Raw genomic sequence first — 17,594 nt, 5'->3', positions numbered from 1 at the left:
GCTTTATCTACCACGGCAGCTGAACTGGACTGGATTCAACAGATTCTTACTTTCCTGCATATTCCCATCTCTGCGCCACCTGTGCTGTTTTGTGACAACCTTTCTGCTATTGCCTTGTCTTTCAACCCAGTTCAACATCAACGGACCAAACACATTGAAATTGATGTGCACTTTGTGCGGGAGAGGGTTGCCAAACACAAGCTACTGGTGCAGTTTGTATCCTCCAAAGAACAGTTTGCTGATGTTTTAACCAAAGGCCTCAGTGCCCCTTTGTTTCGCTTTCATTGTACCAATCTCATGTTAGTATCCTCCAAACATGCGCTTGTGGGGGGATGATAGGGATTATAATGAAAGGCTAGGATGTTGACACTTGTATGGAGATTAGAGAGTTAGTTAAGTTGTTAGTTTGTTAAGAAGGCTGAGATATATAAATACAGAAAGATGTACTAGCTTGGAGGTTAAGAAAATATACTGAAGATTACAGTTTCTATACTTCTCTCTCTCTAAATTCTCTCGACTTTCTCTCTCTATATTTCTGTCTATATTAGTTTACATCCCGTAGACTATCTGTCACTTCATATTTTGTGCATAATATTTTATAATATTGACACGTAAATTGATGTTAAAATGTAAGGTGACAAATAGTCCATAGAAAAGCACTTTTGAAAGTTCTCTTAGCATTCCTTGTGTTTGAAATCTTGAAAAGCAGTGAATGGTTACCCATTGTCAGTGATTTGAATAGGGTGGCCAGACAAATTTGCAGCTTCAGTAAGAGCCTCTCTCCACTGCTTTACCCTTTCTTGTTTAGCTTCACGTTTCTTGTCATCTTTTTCTTCACCGATTCTGTTCTCGTGCTTCTGAAATGCTTTGGCTAAATCTCCGTCCTGCTTCCTAACACGTGAAGGATTAACATGATAGAATATTGGCAAAACACGTCGCCCCAGTTTGGATCTGCACTCCATGATCTTCACTAGCTCGTCAAGACACCAACTTGAATTAGCATACCTCTTTGAGAAGACAATGATCGAGATCCTCGACTCTTCGATTGCCAAGAACAGTTTCTCTTTTATTTTTTCCCCTCTTTCTAGATCGTCCTCATCAATAAAGACCCTGTATCCTTTGTCTTTTAAAGACGCGTGGAGGTGGCCCGTGAAGCCCTTGCGCGTGTCTTCGCCACTGAAGCTCAAGAACACGTAATTCCAAAGTTTTGACTTGGATGAAGATGAAGAGGAGGCTTCGTGGGTTGTCATGGCGGTATCCACTGCAGGCGTTCAGATCACGACTGCAAAAAATGGCAATGGTTGTGTTTGTGTTGCCGAACAGATGATACTGAAATACCTAAACCCAAGTCCACAAAAACAAAAGTTTATAATATAATACTATTCGCATATGGACTTGAGAAATAAGTCATAACATACCGCCAGCCAGCAAAGTGTAGAGAAAGAGTAAGAGAGAGGGAAAAAAAAAAAAAAAAAGGAAAGAAACGAACACGAAAGGACAAAGCCTATCAATAGATTATAACAATGAGTTATTGGCGATGATTAAAGCATTTGAGAAATAGCATGACATCAACCACATAAATAATTCCTTTCAATATAAGCTTGGTATCCCCATCATTTAAAGCCGCGTGGAGGTACGTAACGTGTGAAGCCATTTTGTGTCTACACCGCTGAAGCTCAAGAACATGTCGTAATTCAAAATTTTTGATTTGGAAGAGGATGAAGAGAAGGCTTCGTGGGCTGTCATCATATTCACCGTTTAGCGGTGCAGTGTTTGTGTTTGTAATACAATAATAATGAACAAAAATTAATATAAATATTGTTCGCGCATGGACATGAGAAACCATATGCAGCCTGGCGGGAAGAAAATAAACAGAAAGGACAAGACAACCAAAAGATTCTTGGCGGTGATTACAGTTTTTCAACTATCAAGAATGCATTGTTTTAGATATGAAATTTGGAAGGGTCTCAGATTTAGCATAGCAACTGCCACACAATGAATTAATAAAAGTGAAAAGAGAAAATACCCAAATGTGAAAGGATAATTAAAAACAATTTATTCAAGATAGGCGATAGATAGACGTTCCTTTGGAACGAGGATTCTCTCCTGATCCTTTTTGTGAGGATTTTAGGGATCCTCCAATCACGTCCGTTCATCGGACATCATGCAGCCAATTTTCGTCAGGTACTGTTTATATTCAATTTAAGATAAAAAATTTACAATGATTTCTAACCGCACGATGTACGATGAACGGACGTAATTGGAGGATCCCAGAATCCTCACAAGAGGATTCGAAGAGGATCCTCATTCAGTCCTTTGTGAAAAGAATATTAAAAAACAATTATTTTTGGCGCAATAAAAAAATTGCTCTTTTGTGATCAAAAGGCCACTGGTTTGAGTTGTGGAAACAGCATTTTTGCAAAATAAGGGTAAGACTACGTACGACAGACGTTCCTCTCCCGACCCTCGCAAAGCTAAGAAACTTGTTGGTTTGGGGTCGTGCTTTATGCAAGATGGACGGTAAATGATTCAATCATTTATAAAATTTGAACTTAGGACCATGATCTACTATATTGTTGTACTATTAAATGCCACTCTAATATAATTATTAGGAATTTCAAGGAGGCATCTGGGGGTGGATATTTTTTAAAACTGCAGCTATACAAGGAAATTTTTATGAGAGTTTTAACAAAACACAGCTATACAAGGAAATTTTTATGAGAGTTTTAACAAAACATTCTTGGTACTATTTACTTTTAACGAAAAACCACATTTTCACAGTTCCCTGGTACTATTCACTACATCTTTATTAATTATTTTTCATTAAAACTATTTTTTTTTTTTTTAAACTTTTCATGAGTTTTCCTAAATTTTTATTGATTAACGAAATAAGAAATTACATACAAAGGTGTACCATATGATACACCCAAATTGACCATTTTTGGGCTCCGCTGACAAAAATTATTGCAAAATGAGCATTAGGATTAAACTTCTATTAGCTATCTTTCCACAACAGTTTTAATATATAATTGGAATTAAAATAACAAATAAAACTAAAAAGTAAATACATAATGGATACTAAACAGACTCTGAGGAAATTTCCTGGTTTTGAAACTAGAGGCAAATGAACCATAGAATACAACCCAAATGGATCCATATATGCGTACATAAACAATGTTTTGAAGGGACAAGGGAGATAATTTACGGTGTCTTTTCATATGACAAATTTGCATGCAATGACTTTCTTTGGGGTGATTAGCTAGTACACTAAGTGAACAGTAAACATGGTTTTGTACATCAACTGTTATAATACAAGCGGTTGAATTTTTTGTTTTCAAGTATCCAACTATTTATATTATAACACTTGATGTACCAGATCATTTTATTCGCACACTAAAAAATCTTTCTCTATGAAATAAAAAAAAAGGTGCCACACACACCACTATTTAATAATTGGGTTTCTAGTGCAATCTCGTAACTTTATCATACGGGCTTCGAATTGAGTTCCGTCTTCACTATGCTCTCGTGATGAGGAGTACAACTTGAATAAAATACTAGGAAAATGGAATTACGATTAATTTAGGGGACCGGGTATAACACTTAGTACGGTGGGTAGATGTCGAATTTGTGACAACCCTTCGTCTCTGCCTGCCGAATAATTCGCAATTGGACGATAAGTGATGCTTCCGCCGATTATGTCAAACATTGATCTTGCAGATGAAAACCGTAAGGCAGAGGAAAAAGAAATCTATGGATCTTAGGGTAGAGGTATGGCCTTTCTTGAATTGCAAGTAACTTTACTATGCAATGTCAAATGTTGACTTTTAAGTATAGTGATATTGGTAAAATGAGAGCGAGGTTTGACCTTGTGTATAAGGATTTATAGATACAAAATCAAACATAATGAGGAAACTCAAAATGGTAAACTGATGTGATTACGAAATCATCTAGCTTGACTGTCGTCATCTCTTCCCTCAAGTTGAAGGTGTTGGAACTCGTAAAACTTGTGGGATCTTTAGTCCCACATCGCCCATTCCTCTTTTGAAGATCCACTTTATAAGTGTGTTTCCACACTTATGGTTTGAAAGAAATTGAGCCAAAGTCATGGACCCTGAGCTTTAGACTTGGAGAGTTTGGGTGCATATATTAAATGTCAAGGATTGCCCTTGGGCCTTGGGGCTCGGATGGACGAAAAACATAAGTATCATTTTTACGTTTTTTTATTTTTGCATTCAGTTTTTTCCAAAAGGATAAAATTGTTCACGTGAACAGTTACAACTGTTCTTGACGGGCTCGGATGGACGAAAAACACAAGTATCATTTTTACGTTTTTTATTTTTGCATTCAGTTTTTCCCAAAAGGATAAAATTGTTCACGTGAACAGTTACAACTGTTCTTGAAGATAAACATGAACGGCTTTAACTGCTTCATCACGCCATTATAAATATGGCTGTAAGATCAGAAACCGAAATACAATTCCGTCACTTCTTTTTCCATACTTCACAGAGAAACACCACAACCAATTTGCCAAGAATCCAAGTTCGAGTGCAAGAACTTGGATTAGATAGTTGTATTGTGCAAGATAGACGTCCGTTGAACTACTGCACTGGTGTAGGGGCGAATTTCTGTCTTAGGAGATTGCTACTGCAAGCCTCTATCTTTCTAACTAAGTCAGTGTTTTGTGATTTATTATTCAGTTTTATTAATTATTTATATTGTGAGATATATTGTATCCTTGTGAAATTTCTATTCGAAATAAACTGTGCAATTGTTGTATATTATATACTTGACATTTGATTGGTCTCCAACAGAAGGGGAAAAAAATCCCAAACAGCCGTAAAGGTCCAGCCGTTGGAGAAATGGTGGTGTGGGCAAGGGCGAGGCTACTAAATACTAATGTTGATGGCAGTGGCATGGGCTGATTAGTACATAAATTGGCAAGGCCGAGAGGAACATGGTGCAGTACCGCTAATTGTTCACCTTCATCTTTAGTACTACTCATCTGATTACTGAGATGATCAGATGCGTCCTCGCTTGCTCCTGCCTCGTCATATAACCAATTTGGATGTGGGTCAAAACGATACAAAGGAAGATACGAATCATGCATATTTTCCTTCATATATTTGTCCCATACTATATTAATCCCTATTTTCTTCACTCTCACGGAATCATCTGCAGTGTCAACAAAAAATACCAACTTTCCGCACTTTGCAAATTGAGCTTATTATTCGATAAATGTCCGTCTTCAAGTGATTCCCCAGTTCGCTTGATAAAATTTATAGCAGTAATGCCTAGAGGATCTGCATCTTTTTTGTTTGACGAGTAAAGCAAGCACTAGTTAAACCTTTAAAATCACAGCCATTACTTTGAGTAATATCGAAATCAACTTCCTTGCCCTCATCTACAAACTCGGAACACTCAGGAATATCATAAATTCCATTTAGAAAAATGCCACCAAATCCGCAAGAAGTCCATTCCTACACAACGTACGCTAGTGTCACCAGGGAACAATATGCTCCTGAGTTTCGCAAGTCATTAGTCAGTAATCTTTAGCATCGATATTGTTGTTCTGTCAAATCTTTAGCAAAGTATTAAATTTTCTTGTTGTAGACTGTTGCTTAGCACAAAAGTTTTAATGTGCTTTTGCAGGGTTCTCTTGTCATGCTTGGCAAGTTGCAGGAAGCTTCACATTAAATGTCTCACTTGAACAAAAACACAATTATGTGACGAAGTTTGAAAAACCGAGGCATTCTGCGGATGGTTTCTTGAGGAGTGGAAATGAAGAGCTTAAGAAGGTGATCAGAGACAGCCTTGTGACTCAGAAACTGGTGGAAAATACAGAATCTGTCGAACAAGGTTTTACTTTTGCTCTCGAAGATAATGGATTCGTGCTTGGATACTCCCTCCACCAGCTCAAGCCAGAGTTATATGTTTCATACCACCAGCGACTCCGCCATTGCAACAACAGCTGTCTGGGCCAAATCGAATAGCACCCCTCGGGACCTTTGCAGGCCGCCTTGAAAAAACTGCTCAAGGAAGGTGAGAAGACTGTTTCAAGTCAGCAGAGATCTATGTTTGATATCGATAGGCCAAAAGTTAGAAACCCTCAAACTTTAGCTCAAAACGTTGATCACGAAAAGAGGACCTTGGGGGAAGTTCTCGAAACGATGCAATTTAAAGGACTTTTGAAAGGCCCTTCTGTGGAAGAGCATAGGCTTGATTTTCGTCAGTCCAATCACTCCGGTTCCACGAAAATATTCACTAATGATAGCCCTCCCATTGCGCTTGTAAGGACTTTTCCTGTTTCAGAATTGGAGGAGCCTCATGCACCATTGGTTCGAGGAGAGGAAACATTCTACACCAAAAAGAGGCTGAAGAAAGAAAGGCCAAGACTCTAGACAAGTTGGTGGAGGAAGTTTGTAGCAGAATCGAGAATCTGAGAAATTCAAGTAAACTTGCCGGTGAGAGGCTTCTTGCGGACAGTCTGTATTTGATGTTTGAGAGGGACATAATGTGCAGAGGAGTGGTGAACAGGACATGGGATTTGGGTTGAACGGATTTTCGAGAGATGAAGCCGAAGCAAGTAGTGAATGACAGAGAGAAACTGGTTGTAGTTGTAGAAGGATTGATTGAGGAGGTGATTGCATAATTTCTGCTCTAGTAATATCATACACGTGCAAATAGTGAATTTATGTACACAAAAATAGTTCTCAGATTAATTAAAACGGTGTAGAAAGTATTGACTGGCATCTTGAGGCTATCATTATTTTTCTCACCTTAAAAGTAAATTCCTTGAATATGTGGTGGAAGTAGAGCAAGTATTTCTGCGAATCTGAGTGGTACTTCTCGAATCATCGGATGAGTGTCTTATATCGGTTTTTGTACTGTTGAAATGTTTCTAGATGCAATATATCTTTATACTTCAAAACAATTACTTACCGAAAAAATCATAAGAATTTGTAATGTTGAAATGTTTCTAGATGCAATATATCTTTAAACTTCAAAACAATTACTTACCAAAAAAATCATAAGAATCTGAAAGAAGTATGAAATATCGACTTGCTGATGATGAAGCCGGTGGTGATCTGTAGTCCAGAAATTCAGATATGTGATGACGATGATGACGACGCATGACCCCTGATGATGACGTTGCATCACTGTCTTGATCGTGCCTCACCATAGAACCGATCTGGGTGTGACTTAATCTAGACAAATGATGTTTTCACTTCAAAATTTTTGCCTTTTTCCATTCTAGTCATGTGTAGTAATTCTCATCATAGAACCGAGCTCGATGTGGGTCCAAATCATGCAGGTTTTCCTTCATAGGTTTGTTCCCTACTAGATTAACCCATGTTCTCTTCAATGTCCCAGAAAAATCAGGAGAAGAAGGGGACTAATTGCGTAGCAAGTACATATTTTCAACTCTGAGTCTTTCACTCTCTAAATGGTAAAGGCCAACAGAGTCAGGCGTCCGGCTGAATGTGGGTTGAGAAAGTAGATGAATGATCAGGAGACAAAGAAAGGCATGCAAAGGATTTGCAAAGGCGTGCAAGAAGATCATCGTCCAATGAGTTGGATATCTGCTCTCCACTGTCACTGACCGCCAAACCATGTGGGTGCCGCTGGAGAAGTACTGGTAGATTCCGTGGACTTGATCGAGGCTGAGAGTGAGGCCGTCGTGAACGACGCTGGATATGACAGCCTGCATGAGGAGTATCAAGAGACAAGGAAAGACGTAAATGTGCAAGGCCGAGAGGGTCATGATCATGCACTGCTACTGCTAGTTCTTCTTCTGTACTACTCATAATTTGATTACTACTCGGATCATGTGCCCGCATTGGGTCGGATATCTGCTCTCTACTGTCACTGACCGCCGGACCTTGTGGTTGTCGCTGGAGAAGTACTGGTAAATTCTGAGGACATGATCGAGGCTGAGAGTGAGGCCGTCGTGAAAAACGCCGGATACGACGGCCTGCATGAGGAGTATCAAGAGACAAGGAATGATGTAAATGCGCAAGGCCGAGAAGATCATGATCATGCACTGCTACTGCTAGTTGTCCTCCTGTACTACTCATAATTTGGTTACTACTCGGATCATATGCGCCCATTGAGTCAGATATCTGCTCTCTACTGTCACTGACCGCGGGACCCCGTGGCTGGAAGAGTACTGGGAGACTCTCATGACGAGTTTGAGGCTGAGAGTGAGGATGAAGCGAATGAGTCTGTCGCAAGCGAGGCTCAATACGGCGGGCTGCAGGAAGAGTATCAACAGACAAAGAAGGACGTAAATGCGCAAGGCCAAGAGGATCATGATCATAGAACCGAGCTGCATGTGGGTAACCAGCTTGGTCCAAATCATGCATATTTTCCTTCATAGGTTTGTCCCATACTGGATTAACCCCTGTTCTCTTCACTGTCTGAGGACAATCAGATTCCGCAAAAATTATATCAACTTCAACTTTATCCTTGCCTTGCAAATTGAGCTTATGGTTCGATAATCGTCCCTGCCAAATATAATGGGCTGGTTTGTTATCTATTAGCCCCTCCCAATCTTCTCTGACTATGCAATCCCCCAACTCTGTACATTTGGTATTATTTATTATAGTGATACTGGCAAGAGGAAGAGGACGATTAAATCTGTTGCCTGAGCAATAAAAGCAAAACAGAGTTAACCTTTCAAAATTGCAGAATAGAGTCAACCCTTCAAGATTACGCTCATCACTTGGGCGAATAACAAAACTGACTTTATTGCCCTTGTTGACAAACTCGAACCAATCAGGAACATAATTTCCATGGAGGAAAATGCCACCAAATCCACAAGAAGTCCAACCCTACATATACAATGCAAGTGTCATATATATGCACATGTAAATGTGCGTTTGTGTGTGCATGCGCATGATAGGAAGGCAATAGAGAGAGAGAGAGAGAGAGAGAGAGAGAGAGAGATACCTGTAGGATGTTCTTCCTAAACTCAGCTGTGAGATTGGTGCACCTTTTCATATCAATCCATGTCATGGTGTTTAATGACTTACCTGAGCCTACAAACTTAGTGAGTTTGGTTGAATCACTTACATTCAACTGTCTCACATTTGCCATTTCTGAAAACTTTGGCACAATTCTCAATGCAGGGCAATCAAACGCATACAGAAATTTCAAATTTGTTGGTAGATCAGGGATCGTTTGAAGCTTTCTGCATCCACTTAGCCGTAGAGTTTCAAGCTTTGAAAGACCGGTGAGGCTGGGTAGGCTAAGAAAATCATTCCCTCGAAGATTCAAATCTTGTAAGGAAATTAGACTCCCAAGATCCTCAGGAATTGCATAATCACGTAAATGGCACGCTGAGAGATTTAATTCCCTTAAAGAGTGTAAGCCATGTAACGAAAGGGACAAATGAATAGGCAACCCCAACAATTGCACACATTCTAGGGATAAACGAGTGAGATTTTTCAGTCTCACCATGGAAGGTGGTACTTGCCTTATGGCTGTATTCTCTGCTTCAAGTACTCTCAACGATACCATCTCCCCTAAATCCTCATGTAGTTCTATGAATTCTAAACATCCATTAAGAAGAAGAGTCTCAACAGATTTCGACTTGTAGAAATCCCTTGGAAGAGAACGAAGCTTGTAACATCTTGTAAGGTTCACCAAAGACAGTCTTTCAAGATGACTAATGGAGGGGTGAATCTCGGACAAACTAAAACAACATTCCAATATCAGCTCTTCAAGATTTGGGAGTTGTGAAAACTCCGGTGATTTAATTAGTGAACGGGAATAACTGAGATTAATGATTTTCAACTTCAGCAGCGACTGTTGCACAAAAGCAAAGGAAAATTGAAATTAATATCCAAAAGGAATATCTCATAAAAAAGAGGAGGGAATCCAAAAACAAATAGAAACAGAATATCATCATGTGTAATTGATTGTACCTTGGAACCCTCCCAAACCTGTACCAGTTGGCTAAACTGCATGTCTAAAACAACTAGTCTTGGTTGATTAATAAAGTCATCTGGTATGGACTTTAAAGGGAATCCATGCCAGCACAACCATATTAACTCGTTGGGAAGATGTTTGTATTCTCCATTGAGCTCTACGAAGTTGAGCTGAAGCAATCTCAGTTTCTTCATATTGTTAAATGCTACTGTAGTGAAACAACTGGTCCTTGGTAGAGCAAGTCCTTCAACTCCTTCAGTTCCCTGTTAACACAAGGTTATGTTGGTAAGAAACATATTATTTGCATATGTTTACAAGATTTTGCTTAATGAATTATACTTGCAGTCCCCCTTTCAAATAATGTTTCTTCTTCGTACAAATTTCATATCCAGAATCATTCCATTCCTTAATCTTCATATGGATATCATCTTAAAAAAAAATCATTTGATAAAATATCATTTAATTTAGTTATCCAAATGTATCAAATAAATGAACAATTCATCATTACTATGTTACTTGGTAGTTACACTATTATTTATTCGATATATTTGACTAAACGATCTCCAATTATGAAATTTGCAACTGAGGGAATGAGCTCACCATCGCTAAAGAGAAATGCAAGTATTATTCATTAGGTAAAATCACGTATGTTGAATATGTGCAAGTACTATTGTTTGCTAAATGAACTTTCCTTGTGCAACTACATATACACATGAATGTTGTTTAACGTATAATAGACATACGTGGGCTATATATGTTTTTATTATACGATGCATTAATCTAAAATTGATTGGGAGTGTACTTACAGTTTTATTTGTTAATACATTGGTGACGACTTGAGGGTTCCACAACCTACTCCATTTTCCAGGGTGATCAGGGGATTTTTCAGAAATGATTACTCTGGCCATTTCTCGAAGCAAATCATGCATATTCAACTCGTTGCGTTCAACAGTTACAAGGCATCGTTCACGAAGAACACTGATTCCTATTGTTGCAGAAAATTCACATCCATCTAATACTTTTATGACATAGTCCTTATTCCATCCAATAAAGAAACAAGATATGTCAAGGAATATAGCCTTTTGTGTATCATCTAGCCCTTCAAAACTTATTCTTAGTGGTTTTATTATTTTTCCATCAGGAATTTTTTCCAATTTCTCCAATTGACTTCCCCACTCTGATATGGTTCTTTTAATCAAAAAAGAGCCTAAAACTTCAAGTGCTAGTGGCAAGCCTCCGCAGTAAGAAACAACCTTTTTTGCGAGTTCAAGATATCCTTTGTCAGGCCAACTATTTCTAAATGCATGACAACTAAAGAGCTCCAGAGCTTCTTCTTCATTCATTTTTTGAAGCGGATATATCTTGTCCACTTCCACTTGCTTTAGTAAATGTTCATCTCTTGTTGTTATGATAATTCTACTTCCTGGACCATACCAATCACGATTTCCAGCTATTGCATTGAGTTGTTCCACTTCATCTATGTTGTCCACGATGACAAGTACCCTTCTACGTTGAAAGTGTTGTTCTATCAGACTGATACCTTCATCAACACTGCTTATTTCAGACTTCTTTTTCAAGATGTTAGAAACTAGTTTTTCTTGCAAATAAACTAGACCATGTTTACTTGTAGTGTCACTAACGTCGGCAAGGAAACTTTTGAATTCAAACTTACAATGAATTTGGTTATAAATGGCTTTGGCAACTGTTGTTTTACCCAATCCACCCATCCCCCAAATTCCAACCATGATAACATCATTTGGTCCACCACTTGAAAGAAAAGCGATAATATTTTGAATGCGAGAATTGATTCCAACTTGGTGCTTGGCCACATATAATTTGTTTGTGCTTGGAAGCCATTTAGTAATAATCTTGTCAACAATTCCTCTAATAAGCTTTGCTTCGCGCCTGAAAATTGAATTCGTAAACATTAGTGGGACTCAATTAAGGCTCAGTAGGAGCTATCACTACATTAACAATTTTCTTTCCTTCTTTCCGTCATATATGCCTGCTAGCTAGTATGTGATTTTTGACCAACTTGAATAAAAGAAGGAAAGTCATTCATTTATATAGTTAGGTGTATTAATTAAACTCCATTCAAGGTTTAGGTTTTATATGAGGGATTAAGGTGTATTAATTAAGAATGTTAATTAGAGTAATACAACTTAAATCTTGAAAAGCAGGTGAATGATTACCTATTGTCAGTGATTTGAAGATGGTGGCCAGACAAATTTGCAGCTTTTGTAAGAGCCTCTCTCCACTGTTTTACTCTTTCTTGTTTAGCTTCACGTTTCTTGTCATCTTTTTCTTCACTGATGCCCTCTTCGTGCTTCTGAAATGCTTCGGCTAAATCTCCGTCCTGCTTCCTGACATGTGAAGGATCAACATGATAGAATATTGGCAAAACATGTCGCCCCAGTTTGGATCTGCACTCCATGATCTTCACCAGCTCGTCAAGACACCAACTCGAATCCACGTACTTCTTTGAGAAGACAATGATAGAGATCATTGACTCTTCGATTCCCCGGTAGAGTTCTTCTTTTATATCTTCCCCTCTTTTTAGATCGTCCTCATCCATATAAGCCTTGTATCCCCTGTCTTCGATTGCATGGTAGAGGTGGCCCGTGAAGCCCTTGCGCGTGTCTTCGCCGCTAAAGCTCAAGAACACGTCGTAATTCCAAAGTTTTGACTTGAAGGAGGATGAAGAGGAGGCTTCGTAGGCTGTCATGGCGGTATCCACCGTTATTGCACTGCGGTGGTTCAGATCACAGACTTAAAAAAATGGCAGTGGTTCCGTTTGTGTTGCCGAACAGGGAATGGGAGAGGAAAAGAGGAAGGAAATGAACACAAAAAGACAAAGAGTATCAAAAATATTCTTGGCCGTCATAACAGCTATTCAACTTCCTAGATTTCCTTAGTGAGATGAAGGTTTTAGATTGAAATTGAACTACCTCTCTAAATGAGAAGCCATTTAGATTACACAAAAAGATTTTATTTTCCTAAAATTTACAAACACTGCCATTTTCAAACAAACAAACAAAAATCAAACATTCGGATTTATTTATTTTTTTAGCAGAATTTAGTATTTCAAATTCCATTAAAAATTATCATTATCCTACAAATCTAGAAATATTGGCTTTATGGAATTTGAATTCAAATTGTTGATAGTTACTTGCTTGCTCAATAAATGACAACGATTATACCTATATTTTCATATTACAATGAACCAACTAGCCACACTAGAAATATATACTATTGTTAATGTACTATTTCCAAAAAACTAACAATAAGAGCATATCCAAATTATGTCAAAACTGACACGTAGATATACAACAGTAAAAAATGACAGCAAACTCTCTCCAACTGAGCTTTCAATTTCTTACGTGGCGCTGAGTCAATTGATTTCAAAGCCTTTTCCTACCAAATTTGACACCAAATGTCAAATTTATTAAACAAATTTTTAATAGATTAATATAATATATAATAAATATTGTTGTGTTTTCAAGTATGCAACTCAAACAATTTTTTAATAGATTAATATAATATATAATAAATATTGTTGTGTTTTCAAGTATGCAACTCTGAAACCAAAACGAGTGTAAACAGTGCATGTGAATTGCACGTGAAGCTAGTCCTTGGCCCAAGACAGTACAAATAACTAAGACACACCGTGCAAACATGTAATAATGAGCAGATAAAATGCAAGAATGTCATGCCACAAGTTTATGCTCACAAATAATATTAAAACATAAAGCATACAGAAAGCCTATTTGTAAAGCTAAACATCACATGTAGTATCATTATGTATAAAGCAGTTGTTGGGAAAATCACATATACATACATACATATATATATATATATATATATATATATATATATACACACGTAAAAACAAAATACCCACTCACATAACCATAGCTTGATTAGTCTTGATAAGCTTTGTCATTCGTCAAACCGAATAAGCTTATCCCTATACCAAGTCACATTGACTTAACAAAATATTTAACATAAATCATACACAAAATGGGCAGATTAACTATAATCTGTCCAAATTTCGCATTTTACCAAATTGCCCCTAAAACTAGAAGTAATTGCAAAAATGCCCCCAACTTCTTAGAATTACCAAACAACCCTAAAGCTTCAACAATTTTTTGCAGTTTGGTCCTTGTTGTAAAAACAGTACAGCAACATCATTCTTTTCTAAAAGGGTAAATTACATTTTCATACCTCAGATTTGGGACTTATTTCAATTCCTTACAACATCTTTAAAACGTTTCACTTTCATACCTTAAGTACTATTTTATTTCAAAATAATACCTCCGTTACATTTTTATCCATTGATCCTCTAAGTGTTGACGTGGCTGTCAAATGTCTGCTACGTGGCAAAATTTTTTTTTTTACTTTTTTTTAAAAAAACACCCTAAATCTTCTAAAAAAAAAAAAAAAAACCAAAAACAAAAGCTAAACCCACAACCCCTATCCCTCCCTACCCCCCAACCCAACCTCCAACCTCCAACCAAGAAGAAAAGAGGGAGGGGAAAAAAAAAAAAAAAAAAAACCCATCTTTCATCTTCCTCCCCCTCCCGTCTTCCCCAAACCCACCGTGCACCCACCCTCCACCTCCTCCTCCGCACCCACTACCTACAACCCAGGAAAAAAAAAACAAAAAACCAAAAGAAAAGGAAAAAAAAAAACTCTCCATTTCCATACAACCCAAATCCCGTTTTCCCCAATGAATGTGGATTTAAGGAGTGGGGTGTGTAGAGGAGGGAAGAGGTTGCATGCGAGGGTGGGTGCTCTGGGTTTTTTTTTTCTTTTTCTTCTTTCTGGGTTGCAGGTTGGGCTCAAGTTGGAATGGGGAAGATGGGAAGATGGGTGCACAGAAGAGGTGGAGGATGGGTGCGGAGGAGGAAGTGGAGGATAGAAAATGATGAGGCTCCGACACTACTCGAGGGGGGGGGGTGTTTGACAGGATATGGGGAGGAGGGTGTACGGGACCTGGGTTTTCTATTTTTTTTTCTTTTTTTTTTTCGGTTGAAGGTTTACGTATGGGGGGTTTCCCGGGGAGGGTGATGGGATCTAGTTTTCTAACCTTTTTTTTTTTTGGGGGGTTGAAGATTCAGGTTTTTTTTTTTTTTAAATTATAAAAAAAAAAAAAAAAAATTGGCCACTTAGAAGACATTTGACAACCACGTCAGCACTTAACGGATCAATGGATGTAAAATGTAATGAATGTATTATTTTGAAATAAAATAGTACTTAAGATATGAAAATAAAATGTTTTAAAGATGTTGTAAGGAATTGAAATAAATCTCAAATCTAATGTATGAAAATGTAATTTACCCTTTCTAAAATTTCCCACCAAACAAGCATATTCTAACATTGTATAATTTCTAACACCCAACGTGATTAACGAAATATGCATTTTCCGTCAAAGATTCCGTTAAATTTAACGGCGGTCGATAGATTTCACGATCACCGGAGTTCACTGGAATCTGCATAATTTTCCCAGAAAATTACAGAGCTTCGGTTCAACTATTTTCATAAGGACTTTCATTCCGGTCTCAGTTAAAATCATCTAAAAAGGGTTTATAAAATTACCTAAGGAATGATTAAGATGAATTGGGGGAGGTTTGTCATGAATTTCATCGGAATTGCTCAGGCGAAGGTTCACCAGTTTTTTGGAACTAATTGCAGAGGATGAACAGAGGTGAAACACCTCGGTTCCGAAAGACTGTACTAGAACTTCACCAGAAATTGAGGTAATTCATCAGAGCATCAACACAGACGAACTCGAGTCGAATCCACTTCGGATTCGACAGATTTCCTTCGAACACACTCGACAGTTTCTGGAAAAATAGAAAATGGAATGCATACGTACGTTAGGGTCTGCCATAAGGTCACGAATCACTTCGAATTCATCACCAACACCTACGGGTTTAGAATCACCGTGAGAGAGACCCCAGCAGGCTTCAAACTCAACGACTCTCGCCGGAGTTCGTCGCCGAGGCTGACGATACACTCACAGACAAATGGCGGAGACTAAACCCACGGGTTTCAACTCGAAACACATCAAAAACCAGAGAATAACTCAAACAATTGAAGTAGGGCAATAACCTCACCTGGGTTTGAGCAATGGAAGCTTGAAGCTCTCGGCTTCAATGGTGGATCACCCAAATGGTGCTCTGATGATGCCTGCAAGGATATATTCGAGTTCCTCTCATCCAGGGGATTAAGATTTCAGAGTATGTTTAGTTTGATTTGCTTCGGTTTCGAAGAAGAGGAAGGATGAGAGCTCTCGGAGCTGTAGAAAGAGGATGAGAGTGTCGAGAGCTTAAAGAGAGAGAGAAGTTGCAGAAATGAGGGGGAAGGGTTCAGTCGGCACAGAGAGAGAGAGAGAGAGAAAGAAAATATATTTTAATCAAAATGTAAATGAGTGATGTCTGATGGTGTTTAGCGGGTAGAGAGAGAGAGAGAGAGAGAGAGCGGGAAATGATGGTGTCATATAGGGTTGGAAAAATGGGTTGCATTTCACTTCAATTTCCACCAAGAACAAAAGCATGTCTTCTCATTGTACGAAGACCGACCCAGACACTCGATAATGTTCCAGCAAAGGTGCGTGCTGCACGAGGGAAATTTATAAGTTTAAGATTTGCCTTAGATATTTTTACACAGTTTTAAACCTAATTTGTTATAAGGCCATTTGTTTGTAAAAATAAATACTATTCAAAAATAATAAAATAAGACTGAAAAAGTAAAAGAAAAATTAAGGTCCACATGAAAGGCTAAGTGGTATCTCAGGGGTATTTTGATAATTTTACTATTACTGAGAATATAATACAATAAAACTCGAAATGGAATGTCACATCACATAAGCCATCAAATATCATTTTGATGTATAAATTTAACACTTTTTTTGAAGATGTTCTAAGTATATATTCAATAACTTTCAACAAACATATTATTAAGGAGTTTTTTGAAATGGGTCCAAAGTAACTAAAAATTGGATCATTTTAAAAGTAAAAAATCACTAAAAATTGAACATATTTCAAAAGCTAATCTATAAAATTGAACCTATTTCAAAATTTTCCTATTAAAATAATAAATTCGAATAAACATACCTAACTATAGAGCAAACCTACCAATACTTCCGACAAAACGTACCATACTGTAGCTTTCATCTCTGATTTGAAACCTTCATTGGGCCAATGGTGCATTTTCATGTCCAAAATCCTATCCTTTCTAGGCTTTCTCTTTTCTGGCCTTTTATTTTCGGCCTCATTTATATACACGCTTTTTTTTTTTTTTTTATCTTTTTTTCATTTCAAATTGACGAGGATGGGAATTCAAACTCAGAAACAAGGAAGCGGGGATGAGAACTTGGAGCTCCTCTTTCGGTATTGTTAGGAAGAAAGGTATATGCAACTAGAGGCCAGTGCAAGCAAGCAGTCAATGAAGCTCCTCGAACTTCAACTTTCAAAAATGTTGCAATCATAAGAAAAGAAGATGACCAAGTCCATGTCCCAAGCCATTTTATGTCTTTCCTTCCCTTTAACAAAAACCTACTTAAGTTCATTTATTCTTGCTTCCCTTTGTTCATGTACTAATGCAATCTCCAATAAGATGATATGTAAAAGTTATTTATGTATATACGTTGAGCTGCACTT

At 37.8% G+C, this 17,594-nt stretch overlaps 1 protein-coding gene and 1 pseudogene across 1 annotated transcript; both read right to left on the bottom strand.

Annotated features, from left to right (window-relative positions):
* Positions 1-639: 639 nt before the first annotated feature.
* On the bottom strand, positions 640-5,107 carry LOC148698839 (toll/interleukin-1 receptor-like protein pseudogene; annotated as a pseudogene).
* A 1,807-nt stretch (positions 5,108-6,914) lies between these two features.
* On the bottom strand, positions 6,915-16,336 carry LOC137746865 (TMV resistance protein N-like). Its single transcript, XM_088689998.1, has 7 exons — positions 16,050-16,336; positions 15,529-15,776; positions 12,123-12,677; positions 10,737-11,835; positions 9,927-10,193; positions 8,950-9,807; positions 6,915-8,831 (listed from the first exon to the last, which is right to left on the bottom strand). The coding sequence occupies exons 3-7, from the start codon at positions 12,653-12,655 to the stop codon at positions 7,464-7,466; spliced, it is 4,125 nt and encodes a 1,374-aa protein (XP_088546124.1). The 5' UTR covers positions 12,656-12,677; positions 15,529-15,776; positions 16,050-16,336; the 3' UTR covers positions 6,915-7,463.
* Positions 16,337-17,594: the final 1,258 nt, after the last annotated feature.

Source organism: Pyrus communis, chromosome 2 (genome assembly GCF_041283825.1).
Source record: "Pyrus communis isolate YQ-2024b chromosome 2, ASM4128382v1, whole genome shotgun sequence".
In the NCBI taxonomy this organism is placed as follows: domain Eukaryota; kingdom Viridiplantae; phylum Streptophyta; class Magnoliopsida; order Rosales; family Rosaceae; genus Pyrus; species Pyrus communis.
The sequence above is the reverse complement of the archived record's forward strand: the minus strand, read 5'-3'. Positions and strand labels throughout refer to the sequence as shown.